A 14,973-nucleotide genomic window follows, 5' to 3' on the forward strand; every position below is an offset into this window, starting at 1 on the left:
TTACCACTATATAGATTAAAGGACACTGTCCTTAAATAGAAGAATTAACCTTAGAGGACTATCATTTGCTACTTTTCCTTAAGAAGTACTCCTCGTATTGATCTTTACTTACCTTGCCACATGGCACATTCTTTTCAATGTGCTGAGATTTGTTTTACACCACAGTATATGGTCTATCTTGGTGATTGGATTTCATGTATACTTGAAAAGAATATGTATTTGGCTATTTTGGGGTGTAGTGTTCCATACTGTTCAAGTGTTCTATATCCATACTGGTTTTCAGCCTACTTATTCTATCAACTAAAAAGAGAAGTGTGTTGAAATTTCAACTCTAATTGTGGATTTGTTTATTTCTCCTTTTAGTTCTATTAGTTTTTGCTTTATGTATTTTGACATTCTATTATTAGGTGCCTGCACATTTAGGATTATTCTGTCTTCCTGAGAATTAGCCCTTTTATCATTATGAAATGTCCTTTTTCATCTCTAGTAATATGCCCTCTCCTGAAATCTACTTAATCTGGTATTAATGTAGAATACTCTGTCTTTTGTATGATTATGTTTACATGGTTTATCTTTTTTCATCCCTTTACCTTTACTTTTGGATCTGGATATTTAAAATGGGCGTTTTATGGACAGCATGTACTGAGGTCTTGCTCTTTAATTCAGTGTGACACTCTCTGCCTTTTCATTTGTATGTTTGGCCCATTTGCAATTAATGTCGTTGTCAGTATGGTTGGGTTTAAGTCTGTCCTCAAACTGTTGGTCCCCCCTATTTTTTATTCTTTTCCTGCCTTCTTTCGAATTGAACTTTTTTTTTTTTTTTGGTATATATAATGCAACCACATTACAGTATTATACTCCATTTTCTCCCTCCCATACTTTATGCTGTTGTTGTCATGTATTTTACTTCTACATATGTCATAGCTTTTGCTTTAAGCAACTAGTTATTTCTTTAAGAGATTTTAAAATGAGGAAAAAAGGTATTCTCTATTTCCAGTGCTCTTCAGTCTTTTATGTACATTAAAGTTTCCATCTGGTATCACTTTTCTTCTATCTGAGAACTTCCTTTAACATTTATCTCCTGGAACAAATTCTTTTGGCTTTTGTTTGTCTGAAAATGTTATTATTTCATCTTTATTTTTGGAATATATTTTCCCCGAATTCTAGATACACAGATTTTGTTTTTTCCTTTCAGCACTTTAGAGAAGTAATTCTATTGTCTTTTGGTCTGTTTCTGATGAGAAGTCCTATCTGTATTTCCCTGTAGATGACTCAGTCATAACTTGGAAATATTGTGGGTTTGGTTCTAGACCACTGCAATAAAACGAATATGGTGATATATAGCAAGTCACACGAATTTTTTGGTTTCCCAGTGCATCTAAAAGTTATGTTTATAATATCATGTACTCTATTAAGTGTCTAAAAAACAATATATGTACCTTAATTTAAAAATAATGCTGTTGGAAAAATGGTGCCAATAGACTTGCTTGATGGGGGATTGCCAAAACTTTTAATGTGTAAAAATCACAATGTCTGCAAAGTGCATTAAAGTGAGGTATGCCTGTAATGTGTTTTTATCCCCTCGGATTGCTTTTAAGACTTTCTTGATATTGCTGAATTATAGAATTTGATTATGATGTGATTATGGTGATTCTCAACAATTTGATTATGTGTTTTATTTTCTTTATGTTGATCTTGACTTAGGTTTGTTGAATTTCTTAAATCTGTGAGTTGATGGATTGATATTTTACATCAAATCTTGAAAATACTTGGCCATCCCTTCCCCAATGTGTGTGTGTGCGCACACACACACACACACACTTCACCCTTTCTTTCTGGGGTTCCAGTTACATGTATATTAGACTGTTTGGTATTATTCCACAGGTTACTGAGGTTCATTTCTTCCATAGCCTTTACTCTCTGTGTCCTTTAGTTCAAATACTTTCTATTGCCTTGTCTTCAAGTTCTCTAATATTTTCTGCTGTGGCATTTAATCTGTTGATTATCCAATGAATTTTCCTATTCGTATATTATATTTTCAGCTCTATAAGTTCCATTTTGTTTTTTTTATACTTTATATATATATATATATATATATATATATATTTTTTTTTAAACTAGCTTTATTCAGTGGACTGAATCCAATACACCCTCTACATCCGCTGTTCTTTTTTTTTTTTTTTTTTTTTAATTTTATTTTTGGCTGTTTTGGGTCTTCGTTGCTGCGCATGGGCTTTCTCTAGTTGTGACGAGCAGGGGCCACTCTTTCTTGTGGTGCACGGGCTTGTCATTGCGGTGGCCTCTCCTGTCGCAGAGCATGGGCTCTAGGCACACGGGCTTCTGTAGTTGTGGCTCGTGAGCTCTAGAGCGCACACTCAGCAGTTGTGGCACACAGGCCTAGTTGATCTGCGGCATGTGGGATCTTCCCAGACCAGGGCTCCAACCTGTGTCCCTTGAATTGGCAGGTGGATTCTTAACCACTGCACCACCAGGGAAGCCCATTTTGTTTTCTTTTTATACTTTATATTTCTTCCCTCATTGTGTTTATCTTTTCCTTTAAATCAGGGATCAGCAAACTATTTTGTAAAGGGCCATATAATAAGTGTTTTAGACTTCATAGGCCATAGAGTCTCTGTCAGAGCTACTCAGTTTTGCCATTATAGCACAGAATTAGCCAGAGATGATATGTAAATGAATATACGTGGCTGCATCCTTTGAAACTTTATTTATAAAACTGGTGGTGGGGGCTTCCCTGGTGGTGCAGTGGTTGAGAGTCCGCCTGCCGATGCAGGGGACTCGGGTTCGTGCCCTGGTCTGGGAGGATCCCACGTGCCGCGGAGCGGCTGGGCCCGTGAGCCGTGGCTGCTGGGCCTGCGCGTCTGGAGCTTGTGCTCCGCAACGGGAGAGGCCACAACAGTGAGAGGCCCGTGTACTGTAAAAAAAAAAAAAAAAAAAAAAAAGCAAAAAAAAACTGGTGGTGGGATGAATTTGGCCCCTGGGCTGAAGTTTGGCAATTGTTACTTTAAATCTTTGAACATATTTATATTCACTGTTTTTAAGTCCTTGTCTGCTAATTCCATAATCTCTGACATTTCTGAGTCTGTTTCTATTGATTAATGTTTCTTCAGGTTATGTGTCATATTTTCCAAACTGCTTCACATCATATCTAGTTATTTCTTATTGGATGCTGAATGTGGTATTAAGTTGTTGATTGTATGGATTTTGTTACCTTCTTTTACAGAGTGTCAATTTTTTGTTTTGGGGGCGGTACCAGTGGATCAACTTGATCTATTTAAGGCTTTTTAAGAAACCCTATTATGGTCTGTCTAGAGTAGCTTTTACTGTAGGCTCTTTCCAAGGTCTTCCCTGAATGTTGAGTCTCTCCACTCTAGCTAGATGAAGTTCAGGTGTTTCCCAGCGCCGTGTGAAGTCTAGGAATTGTTCAGCTTACAACCCCCTATTGTTCTTTTCTCACTAATTGTACTTTGCCTGGCCTTATGAAATCTCATCATAGCATGCAGTGGAGCTTTGTGTGCCACAGTCTCAAGGGGACCCCCATGCACACATGTAGAGTCCTTTCTCTGCATAGATTTCTCTTCACTAGTATTCTACGCCACAGATTTCAACCACTCAGCCCCCCTGAACTCAGATTTTCTTCTCAATGCAGCAAGACCACCATGCTTTGCTTAGGGTCTTTGTCTTTGGACTATGGGTTTTACTGCAGACACAGAATGTCTACAAGTGGAAAGCCAGAGTCATCACAAGGCTTCTCATTTGTATCCCTTCTCTCAGCAGTCAGAAGTATTATACTGCCTGTGGTACAGTGTCTGAAAAAAATTGTTCCACGTATTCTGTTTAGTTTTCCAGTTGTTTAGTGTAGGAGTGTACATCTACCAGTCACTTCATGATATGAGGCAGAAAGCCCTCAGCCACAGGCCAGACTCTCTAGCCCATACATATCAATACTTGCATACTCCCATGAGAGCTGGAACGGCCTGCTCAGTACACTGTGTTCTTTTTATGTTTTATAGTGGATCTTTCCAGGTAGACTTTGCAGCTTATACTGTAGCTGTTTGTCTTTATCCCTCATTTCTTCATTTACTATGGTTTAAATGTGATTCTTTCATATTTGATACATTGTAGTAGGAATTGTAGGTTTTAGAAAACAGAGGTAAAGGTAGTTTAAAAGGTAGTTTGAATATGTGTAACTTTTAAAATTCTCTTAATCAAAATGATTGTTTTTTAGTTTTTGTGTTTGGATTTTTCATGTAAACTAATATTTATCTCAGTCAATTCTGTTATATTTAGGAACCATTAACCTATAATGTTGAAAAGAACTTGTGAGGTTTCCTATCAGTTAACACAGTCTAAACTAAAATGTCAAGGTACAGGTTAAATGGGCTCTTGAGAATGAACAAAGGACAAGAAGCTGAGTTATTCATGTTCATTTTGTCTGGGAACCACCACATCTGCCTCTAAGGCTAAGTAATCATGACCTATTAGTGTGGTTATGGAAAGTATATATCAGTTTAACTTTGTGAACCATCCTTTCTGTAGGGAAAATATTCTCATCAGATTGCTGAAATTTTCCCTTTTTAGAACATTTAAAATTTAAACTATGAATCAGTCTTTTATCTTGTTGGATAACCTGTTTAATCTGTTGGGGTGCATATTTTATTTTTGTTTCTGGAATAGAAATGTAGGTTTTTCCTTCCTATATAATCCCAGAAATCTTATTTTAGTGTCTAGGATGGTTCAATTTTTGTTCACCTAGGGTTCATTTCTAGAGGACAGTTGTAGGGATATCATGGACAGACTCTTGAATTTCTTTTGTTTTGCCTAGTAGTATCACATTTCTCTTTTGTGTTTTCAAACAGTAAATGTGGAAGTTACAGGGGTTTATTTAAAAAATTTGTTTATTTTCTTTATTTTTTTTGGTTGTGATGGGTCTTAGTTGTGGCATGCAGGATCTTCGTTGAGGCACACGGGATCTTTCGTTGCGGCATGTGGGCTTCTCTCTAGTTGTGGCACACGGGCTCCAGGGCATGTGGGCTCTGTAGTTGTGGCGCGCAGGCTTCAGAGCACATGGGCGCTGTAATTTTGTGGCAGGTGGACTCTCTCATTGAGGCACACAAGCTCAGTAGTTGTGGTGTGTGGGCTTAGTTGCTCCGCAGCATGTGGGATCTTAGTTCCCTGACCAGAGATCGAACCCGTATCCCCTGCATTGGAAGGCAGATTCTTTACCACTGGCTGCCAGGGAAGTCCCCCCCTCCTTTTTTTTAATTGCATCTGATGTTAGCTATAAGTAGGTGTACAGTGAGAAATTTTCCACTAATTATTTAGTTACTCTGAATTCTACAAACTTTAAACTTGGTTTGTGTGTGTGTGTGTGTGTGTGTGTGCAGGATCACAAAATAATTCTTTTTTCTTTAACTGAAATCTCTTGTGCACATAATATTCAAAGAAACAGTTGTAGATTTCATGGTTAATCACAACTTTTCAAAAAAAGAAGGTCCTTTTTTAGAGATTCTATAATCATTTTTTAAACTTATTATCACTATTTATTGATTTCTGTGAATTAAAATTCAAGCAAAAGATGAACAGACTAAAAATTCACATAGTTTTTTTTTGTTTTTTTTTTTTTTTTTGGTCCAGAAGAAAACGTTATAGTTAATTGAGTCAGTGCTAGGGGAAGGATTTCATTTTTTAGATTTTTATTTGAACACAAAATGCAACTGTATTTACGGAGAAATGTAGCTTAGATTTATGAATGTCTTTCTTTTTCGTATTAACATGCAACAGAAAAATTTGTTTAATGTCACCTTTTATCTAGATAGCAGTAGGAGTTCTTTAATGTTTTATTTCCATCACTACATCTTATGCACTTTGTCTCTGAGCCACAAATTCTTTCACCATGTGGTTTAAAAAGACCTTCTTATGGGCTTCCCTGGTGGCGCAGTCGTTGAGAGTCCGCCTGCCAATGCAGGGGACACGGGTTCGTGCCCCAGTCCGGGAAGATCCCACAGATCCCACATGCCGCGGAGCGGCTGGGCCCGTGAGCCGTGGCCACTGAGCCTGCACGTCCGGAGCCTGTGCTCCGCAACGGGAGAGACCACAACAGTGAGAGGCCCGCATACCGCAAAAAAAAAAAAAAAAAAGACTTTCTTATATCCAAAGATCACTTACTGTATGTGTATCTGTATATACATACATATGTATGTGTGTGTGTATATAATTTTATTCTACAGATACAGTACTTTTGTTCATAACAGCTAATGGCTAATACTTTTTGAGGGCTTATTATATGCCCAGCACTGTTCTAAGCCTACTACTTTATATGTGTGTTACAGTAACATGTTAAGAATATCCAACTTCTAGAGCTTACACTTCATGAGAACTTTGGAAATTAGCAATAGATTTTATTGACATCTTGATTATGTTAGGGGTTTTTGAATTTTGGAGCTAGATAAAAACCTAAGATGAATCTAATTCTTTAGCCTTACAGAAGAGTAGCTTGAGGTCCAGAAAGGTTAAGTGACTTGCCTGAGTTCGCTTATTTTCTGACACCTAATAGCCTATTAGAACCTAACCTATTTGAAACTCTAAAGGAGCTTGTTTAAAACATACAGGTTGGGGGGCTTCCCTGGTGGCACAGTGGTTAAGAATCTGTCTGCCAATGCAGGGGACACAGGTTCGAGCCCTGGTCTGGGAAGATCCCACGTGCTGCAGAGCAACTAAGCCCATGTGCCACAACTACTGAGCCTGTGCTCTAGAGCCCACAAGCCCACGTGCTGCAACTACTGAAGCCTGCGTGCCTAGAGCCCATGCTCCACAACAAGACAAGCCACCTCAATGAGAAGTCCGCACTCCACAACGAAGAGTAGCCCCTGCTCGCCGCTACTAGAGAAAGCCTGCACTCAGCAACAAAGACCCAATGCAACCAAAAATAAAAATAAATAAATTTTTTAAAAAATCAATTAGTTAAAATAAATAAATACATAAAACATACAGGTTGGGAATTCCCTGGTGGTCCAGTGGTAAAGAATCTGCCTTAAAATGCAGGGATGCAAGTTTGATTCCTGGTCGGGGAACTGGGCTTCCACATGCTTCAGGGCAACTAAGTCTGCACGCCACAACTACTAAAGCTCGCATGCCTCAACTAGAGAGCCTGTGTGCCCGCAAACTACAGAGCCCACATGCTCTGGAGCCCGCGTGCCACAACTACAGAGCCCAGGCACCCTGAAGCCTGCGCGCCACAACTAGAGAAGCCTGCGTGCCACAACGAAAGATCCTGAAAGATCCTGCATGCCTCAACGAAGATCCTGCGTGCTGCAACTAAGACTCGATGCAGCCTAAAATAAAACAAATAATAAATAAATCTTAAAAAAAAAATAAAGTAAAATAAAACATACAGGTTCCCGTGTCCACCTATTGAATCAACTTATGCTTAGGGGACCCTGAAATTTATATTTTTAACAAAGTCCATAGTTGATTCTTATGCAGACACCTCGTCTTGGCATACATGTTAATTTGGGAACAACTGTGTTTAAACCTTTATCACACATCTAAATGTTAATTCATTTTAATCTATATGATTATTATTAATTTGTAATATTTCAAAATAAAGGTACAAAGCAGCCCAAAAGCTTCCGTAGAAAAAATTAATTTAAAAGAAAAACTAACTGATACTCGTTCCACAGTTTTATTTTTGTTTTAGGATGTCAGTGGGAAAGATAAGTGAGGTAATTACTTCATCAACTATTTTTTTGGAAGTATAGTTAATTTACAATGTTGTGTTAGTTTCAAGTGTATAGCAAAATGATTCAGTTATATATGTATGTGTGTATATATATATATATATATATATATATACTTTTTCAGGTTCTCTTCCATTTTAGGTCATTGCAAGATACTTAGTAGAGTTCCCTGTGCAATACAGTAGGTCCTTGGTTACCAGTTTTATATGTAGTAGTGTGTATCTGCTAATCCCAAACTTCTAATTTCCCACCCCCACCCCCACTGTCCCCTTTGGTAACCATAAGTTTGTTTTCTATGTCTGCATCAACTGTTTTTTAAGTAAGGACAAAATATAGTATTCTCAAATTATGCCTAAAGGAATAGGGGCACAGGAGGTTTTTATCACAGGGGATGGCATTCTTACAGATGAGATATGTGGATAAATAAAATAAGAATCAAGACAGAAATCATATGGTTTCCAGGGTCTAGTGTTGGGGGAAGGAGACTGACTACAAAAGGACACAAGGGAACTTTTTGCAGTGACAGGACTATTCTGTATCTCTATCTTGATAGGTTATGGTTATACGACTGAATATAATTGTCAAAGCTTATTGAACTAGTGACCTAAAAAAATGGCTCTTACTATATGTAAATTATACCTCAGTAAATTTGAAATTGGTTTTTAAGAAAGCAAACCATGAAGAGATTCTGGAAAGGATTATTTTTTCAAATTATCAGTTGCATCTTGAAATATTTAGTTAGGTAGATTCTTGTTCTTTAAAAGCTAACATTTTTCTATTAACGTAGAGTGATTAAGGTACCATTAAAATAACATGTCTATTAATAATTGCTTTCTCTTTAATATTTCTCATCAGAGATTTCTCATATTTTTTTGTAGGGTCCACATATAGCTTCAGTTACATTAGCTGCTTATGAATGCAATTCAGTTAATTTCCCTGAACCACCCTATCCTGATCAGATTATTTGTCCAGATGAAGAGGGCACTGAAGGAACCATTTCTTTATGGAGCATCATCTCAAAAGTTAGGATTGAGGCCTGCATGTGGGTAAGATGTCCGTTTTCATATTTGTCCAAAATTAACCTCACTGTCTTGATTCTTTGTACCTTATTGAAATTGAAGCCAGACATATACCAAGTCAGTAGATAATTAATTCATAAAGTTACCAGCTACCTAGCTTCCATGTAAAAGAAACCTTTAGAGCTTCTCCTGTTCATGAATAACATTCAGAAGGAAGACAGGAAACCTTAGGTACCAGGAAACATTGACACCAAGTAGACAATAGCAGGGAAAAGGAGTATAGATGGTGCAACTATACTACTTTGTAAAGTTTTACTAACGTTTATAAAACTTGATAAACACATAGCAAATGGTTATATTATCAGTCCAAATTAGGTAAGTATTATATGTCTCTCTCCTAGATTTAAATACTCTCTGTGTTTATTCTTAGAAGACTCATTTCATTTTCTGAGTTGTTGTAATACTAAAGTAAGGTCAGACATTTCTTAATAAACTAAGCTTTACTGTACTGGAGGTATCAGACTATATGGTGACCTTACTTTCAGAAGTTCCAATTATTCTTTTTATGGCTTGCTTAATATATTTTGGGACATTTTGGACTACATGATCAATGGTAGATGTATTTTAATCTGCATATCCACACAAAGCATTTTTTATATGCTTAAATTCATTCACATGTATATCATTGAAGAATAGTTCATTTGCTAAAGACTTCCGACTACCATTTGAATTCTTTTTTAATTCATCATTTGGAATCATTAAGTTTTCTGTTCCCTGTAACTTTTTTTCCCCTAGCAGTTTCTTATAAAATGAAAAATGTGGAGCACATCACTTAAAACTCTTAATTAAAATGAACGTGGGTAGAATGCCCACAGAAGAGGCAGAGTTTTCAAGCACATTCAAGCGTTTATGTCGTGTTTTAAAAGAATTAAAAGGGAAATGCCATATATTGAATTGGTTGGATATGAAAGACAGGAAAAATTGTCATATTTCCTGTTACTCTTTTATAAATGCTGGAAACAAATTCATTATACTAGTTGCATATGTATTATAAATTTTACCACATTAGTCTTTTTTTGTTTAACATCTTTTTTTTTTTTTTTTTTTTTTTTTTTGCGGTATGCGGGCCTCTCACTGTTGTGGCCTCTCCCGTTGCGGAGCACAGGCTCCGGACGCGCAGGCTCAGCAGCCATGGCTCACGGGCCCAGCCGCTCCGCGGCATATGGGATCCTCCCGGACCGGGGCACGAACCCGTATCCCCTGCATCGGCAGGCGGACTCTCAACCACTGCGCCACCAGGGAGGCCCTGTTTAACATCTTTATTGGAGTATAATTGCTTTACAATGGTGTGTTAGTTTCTGCTTTACACATTTGTCTTTTGATGAAAAGCTATTCATAAGATAACTAGATACTCAGAACATGCTAGAAAAGGAGTATGTATATAGGCTTCAATTTTCTGTTGTTCTTTTGTTCTTTCAAAAATGATTTACGTGGCTAGATTAACACTAATGCCAACAAAGAAAAATTTTCATCCCAGCTGGCAGTGATAACTGCCTCTTCCGAAGTGCATACTGTCTGAAGCACTCATTTGGCCTGGCTCCATGCATGCCTCAAATTAGTTAAATTGGCTGGTGTAGTGGCTTACTTCCCCAAACAAATTTTAAGCTCCTCAAAAAATTCAGACTGTACCTTAAATTTATTACTCACAGCAATCAGCATTAGGCTTTGCTCATAGTTCAGGAATACCAATAAATACTGATTGTCTGAATGTTTGTTCTTCATATTCCCTTCTTTGAAACTGTCTTTTGTTATGTAAAAAAGGTAGCACATATCAAGTTATGCTTATATTGGTTCCTTTTGTTTTCACCATTTACAATGACAGTCCTTTCATCAGAGGGTGCTAGGAAAACTGAATATCCACATGCAAAAGAGAGAGGTTGGATCCTTACCTTACACCATATGTAAAAATTAACTCAAAATTCATCAAAGACCTAAACTTAAGAGTTAAAAACTATAAGACACTTAGAAGAAAATATAGAAACAAATCTGCCTGGTGATTTGGCAGTGGTTCTTAAATAAGACATCTAAAGCAGAGGCAACAAAAGAAAAAAATAGATAAATTGAACTTAGCTAAAATTAAAACTTCTTGTACATCAAAGGACACACTATCAAGAGAGTTAAAAGACAACCCACAAAAAGGGAGAAAATGTTTAAAAGTCATATATCAGATAAGGGTTTAATATTCAGTATGTTTAAAGAACTACACAACTCAACAACAAAAAGACAAACAACCCAGTTTAAAAATGGGCAAAGGATTGGAATAAACATTTCTCCAAGGAAGACATACAAATGGCCAATAAGTGCACAGAAAGATTCTCAATATCATTAGTCATTGGAGAAATGCAAATCCAAACCAGAAGGAAATACCTCTTCACACAGATTAGGATGGCTATTATTTTTTTAGAAAATGAAAAATAATAAGTGTTGGTGAAGATGTGGAGAAATTGGAACCCTCATAGATTGCTGGTGGGAATGTAAAGTGATTTAGCTGCTGTGGAAAAGAGTTTGGTGGTTTCTCAAAAATGTAACCATAGATTTACTATGTGACCCTCCTCTAATTCCATTCCTACATAAATACCCAAAAGAACTGAAAACTGGGACTCTAATATGTACCGAAACTTGTAGTTCATTGTTCAGCAACATTATTCACATTATCAGAAAGGTGGAAACAATCCAAGTGTCTCTTAACAGATAAATGGATAAACAAAGAGTAGTATACACACATAATAGAATACTATTCAGCCATAAAAAGGAATGAAGTTCTTATACATGCTGCAATATAGATGAACCTAGAAAACATTACGGTAAATGAAATAAGCCAGACATAGAAAGACAGATATTGTATGATTCCACTTATGTGAGCTATCTAGACAATTCAAATTCATAGAGACAAAAAGTAGGTTTGAGGTTACCAGGGTTGTGGGGAATGAGAAGTTAATGCTTAATGCGTATACAGTTTCCATTTGGGTGAAGAAAAATATTGAAAATATAATGATGATGGTTGCACAACATTGTGAATACAATTAATGCCACTAAGTCTTATATTTAAAAATGGTTAACTGGGGGCTTCCCTGGTGGCGCAGTGGTTGAGAGTCTGCCTGCCGATGCATGGGACACGGGTTCGTGCCATGGTCCAGGAAGATCCCGCATGCCGCGGAGCAGCTAGGACCGTGAGCCATGGCCACTGAGCCTGCGCGTCTGGAGCCTGTGCTCCGCAACAGGAGAGGCCACAGCAGTGAGAGGCCCGCGTACTGCAAAAAATAAATAAATAAATAAATGGTTAACTGGGATACACTCATAAAAAGTCAATACTGGGACTTCCCTGGTGGTCCAGCAGTTAAGACTCCACTGCGTTCCCAATGCAGGGAGCTCGGGTTCGATCCCTGGTCTGGGAACTAGATCCCGCACACCACAGCTAAAGACCCGACGCAGCCAAATAAATAAATAAATGTTAAAAAAAAAAAAAAGTCAATACTACTAAAGTTGAGAAATGTTGATTTAGAGTGTATTGGCCTTGATTCTTATATTTTACCCTTTCATAAAATTGATCCCATTTGTGTTCACATCCATTTTTTTTTTCAGGGGAATGTCTTGCTTGATTAAAAACTGTTATGTTATTTAAAATTTTTACCTAATTTGTACTTTGCAAAGTAAAATATCTTTACAGACTTCACTATCATTATAAATATAGTAAATCAGTAAAATCAGTAAAATGCATAGTACCTCCAATTATAAGATAAAGATCAGGGTCAACCTCAGTTTCAACTTGTTCACGTAAGTCTTTGGAGCCCATTAAAATGAATTGTTTGGTGTTGCTGATAAGTAGATTACCTTTTTTCAGTTTGTATCTTTTTCATCTTTCACAATTTGACTATATCACTAGTGAGTGTAAGGCTTCACAAATTTTCTTTTCAGTTATAAATTCCAATAATAGTTATTAAGCCTCCAAGCATTGGAGATTCAGACTGAGCAAAACTTAACAGTCTCTACCCTCATGGAGCTTTACATTCTAGTGAGGGAAATAATTATGAAAAAATGTATATATAAGTATTGTCAAAAATTATATATATAAATATTTAAACAAATTGAGATAAGTGCTATGAAGGAGAAATTTATTGCATAACACAAAAATGTTTTCCTAGTCTGTGATTCAGGGAAGATTTCCTTGAAATAGCAGTGTTTCAATGGATATCTGAGGATAATAAGGAGTACAGTGAGGAGGCAGGATGGTGGCAGGACAGAGGAGAGGAAGCATGTATGATGACTTTCAGATAGAGAACATCACCTTTTTTTTTTTTAACATCTTTATTGGAGTATAATTGCTTTACAATGGTGTGTTAGTTTCTGCTTTATAACAAAGTGAATCAGTTATACATATACATCTGTCCCCATATCTCTTCCCTCTTGCATCTCCCTCCTTCCCACCCTCCCTATCCCACCCCTCTACATGGTTACAAAGCACTGAGCTGATCTACCTGTGCTATGCGGCTGCTTCCCACTAGCTATCTATTTTAATGTAGTGTATATATGTCCATGCCACTCTCTCACTTTGTCCCAGCTTCCCCTTCCCCTTCCTCGTATCCTCAAGTCCATTCTCTAGTAGGTCTGCATCTTTATTCCCATCTTGCCCCTAGGTTCTTCTGACCTTTTTTTTTTTTTAGATTCCATATATATGTGTTAGCATACGGTATTTGTTTTTCTCTTTCTGACTTACTTCACTCTGTATGACAGTCTGTAGGTCCATCCACCTCACTACAAATAACTCAGTTTCATTCCTTTTTATGGCTGAGTGATATTCCATTGTATATATGTACCACATCTTCTTTATCCATTCATCTGTCGATGGACACTTAGGTTGCTTCCATGTCCTAGCTATTGTAAATAGAGCTGCAATGAACATTGTGGCACATGACTCTTTTTGAATTATGGTTTTCTCAGGGTATATGCCCAGTAGTGGGATTGCTGGGTCGTATGATAGTTCTATGTTTAGTTTTCTAAGGAAACTCCATACTGTTCTCCATAGTGGCTGTATCAATTTACATTCCCACCAAGAGTGCAAGACGGTTCCCTTTTCTCCACACCCTCTCCAGCAATTATTGTTTGTAGATTTTTTGATGATGGCCATTCTGACCAGTGTGAGATGATACCTCATTGTAGTTTTGATTTGCATTTCTCTAATGATTAATGATGTTGAGCATTCTTTCATCTGTTTGTTGGCAATCTATATATCTTCTTTAGAAAAATGTCTCTTTAGGTCTTCTGCCCATTTTTGGACTGGGTTGTTTGTTTTTTTTGATATTGAGTTGCATGAGGTGCTTGTAAATTTTGGAGATTAATCCTTAGTCAGTTGCTTCATTTGCAAATATTTTCTCCCATTCTGAGGGTTGTCTTTTCGTCTTGCTTTTGCTTTCCCTTGCTGTGCAAAAGCTTTTAAGTTTCATTAGGTTCCATTTGTTTATTTTTGTTTTTATTTCCATTTCTCTAGGAGGTGGGTCAAAAAGGATCTTGCTGTGATTTATGTCACAGAGTGTTCTGCCTGTGTTTTCCTCTAAGAGTTTGATAGTGTCCGGTCTTACATTTAGGTCTTTAATCCATTTTGAGTTTATTTTTGTGTATGGTGTTAGGGAGTGATCTAATCTCATACTTTTACATGTCCCTGTCCAGTTTTCCGATCACCACTTATTGAAGAGGCTGTCCTTTCTCCACTGTACATTCCTGCCTCCTTTATCAAAGATAAGGTGACCATATGTGTGTGGGTTTATCTCTGGGCTTTCTATCCTGTTCCATTGATCTATCTTTCTGTTTTTTTGCCAGTACCATACTGTCTTGATTACTGTAGTTTTGTAGCATAGTCTGAAGTCAGGGAGTCTGATTCCTCCAGCTCCGCTTTTCGTTCTCAAGATTGCTTTGGCTATTCGGGGTCTTTTGTGTTTCCATACAAATTGTGAAATTTTTTGTTCTAGTTCTGTGAAAAATGCCATTGGTAGCTTGATAAGGATTGAATTGAATCTGTAGATTGCTTTGGGTAGTAGAGTCCTTTTCACAATGTTGATTCTCCAATCTAAGAACATGGTATATCTCTCTATCTATTTATATCATCTTTAATTTCTTTCATCAGTGTCTTATAATTTTCTGAT

At 37.1% G+C, this 14,973-nt stretch overlaps 1 protein-coding gene across 3 annotated transcripts in view; it reads left to right on the forward strand.

Moving 5' to 3' along the window:
- VMP1 (vacuole membrane protein 1) overlaps window positions 1-14,973 on the forward strand; it is a 131,970-nt gene that overhangs the window by 48,408 nt on the left and 68,589 nt on the right. For 2 of the 3 annotated variants that reach the window (XM_081220407.1, XM_081220408.1), the window contains exon 6: window positions 8,636-8,803. The exons of the other annotated variant lie outside the window; for it this stretch is intronic. In XM_081220407.1, coding sequence (XP_081076533.1) covers window positions 8,636-8,803 — 168 coding nt within the window. The remainder of the gene's footprint in view (window positions 1-8,635; window positions 8,804-14,973) is intronic. 3 annotated transcript variants of the gene reach the window in all.

Source organism: Mesoplodon bidens (assembly GCF_964165515.1).
Source record: "Mesoplodon bidens genome assembly, chromosome: 19".
Taxonomy (NCBI): Eukaryota; Metazoa; Chordata; class Mammalia; order Artiodactyla; family Ziphiidae; genus Mesoplodon; species Mesoplodon bidens.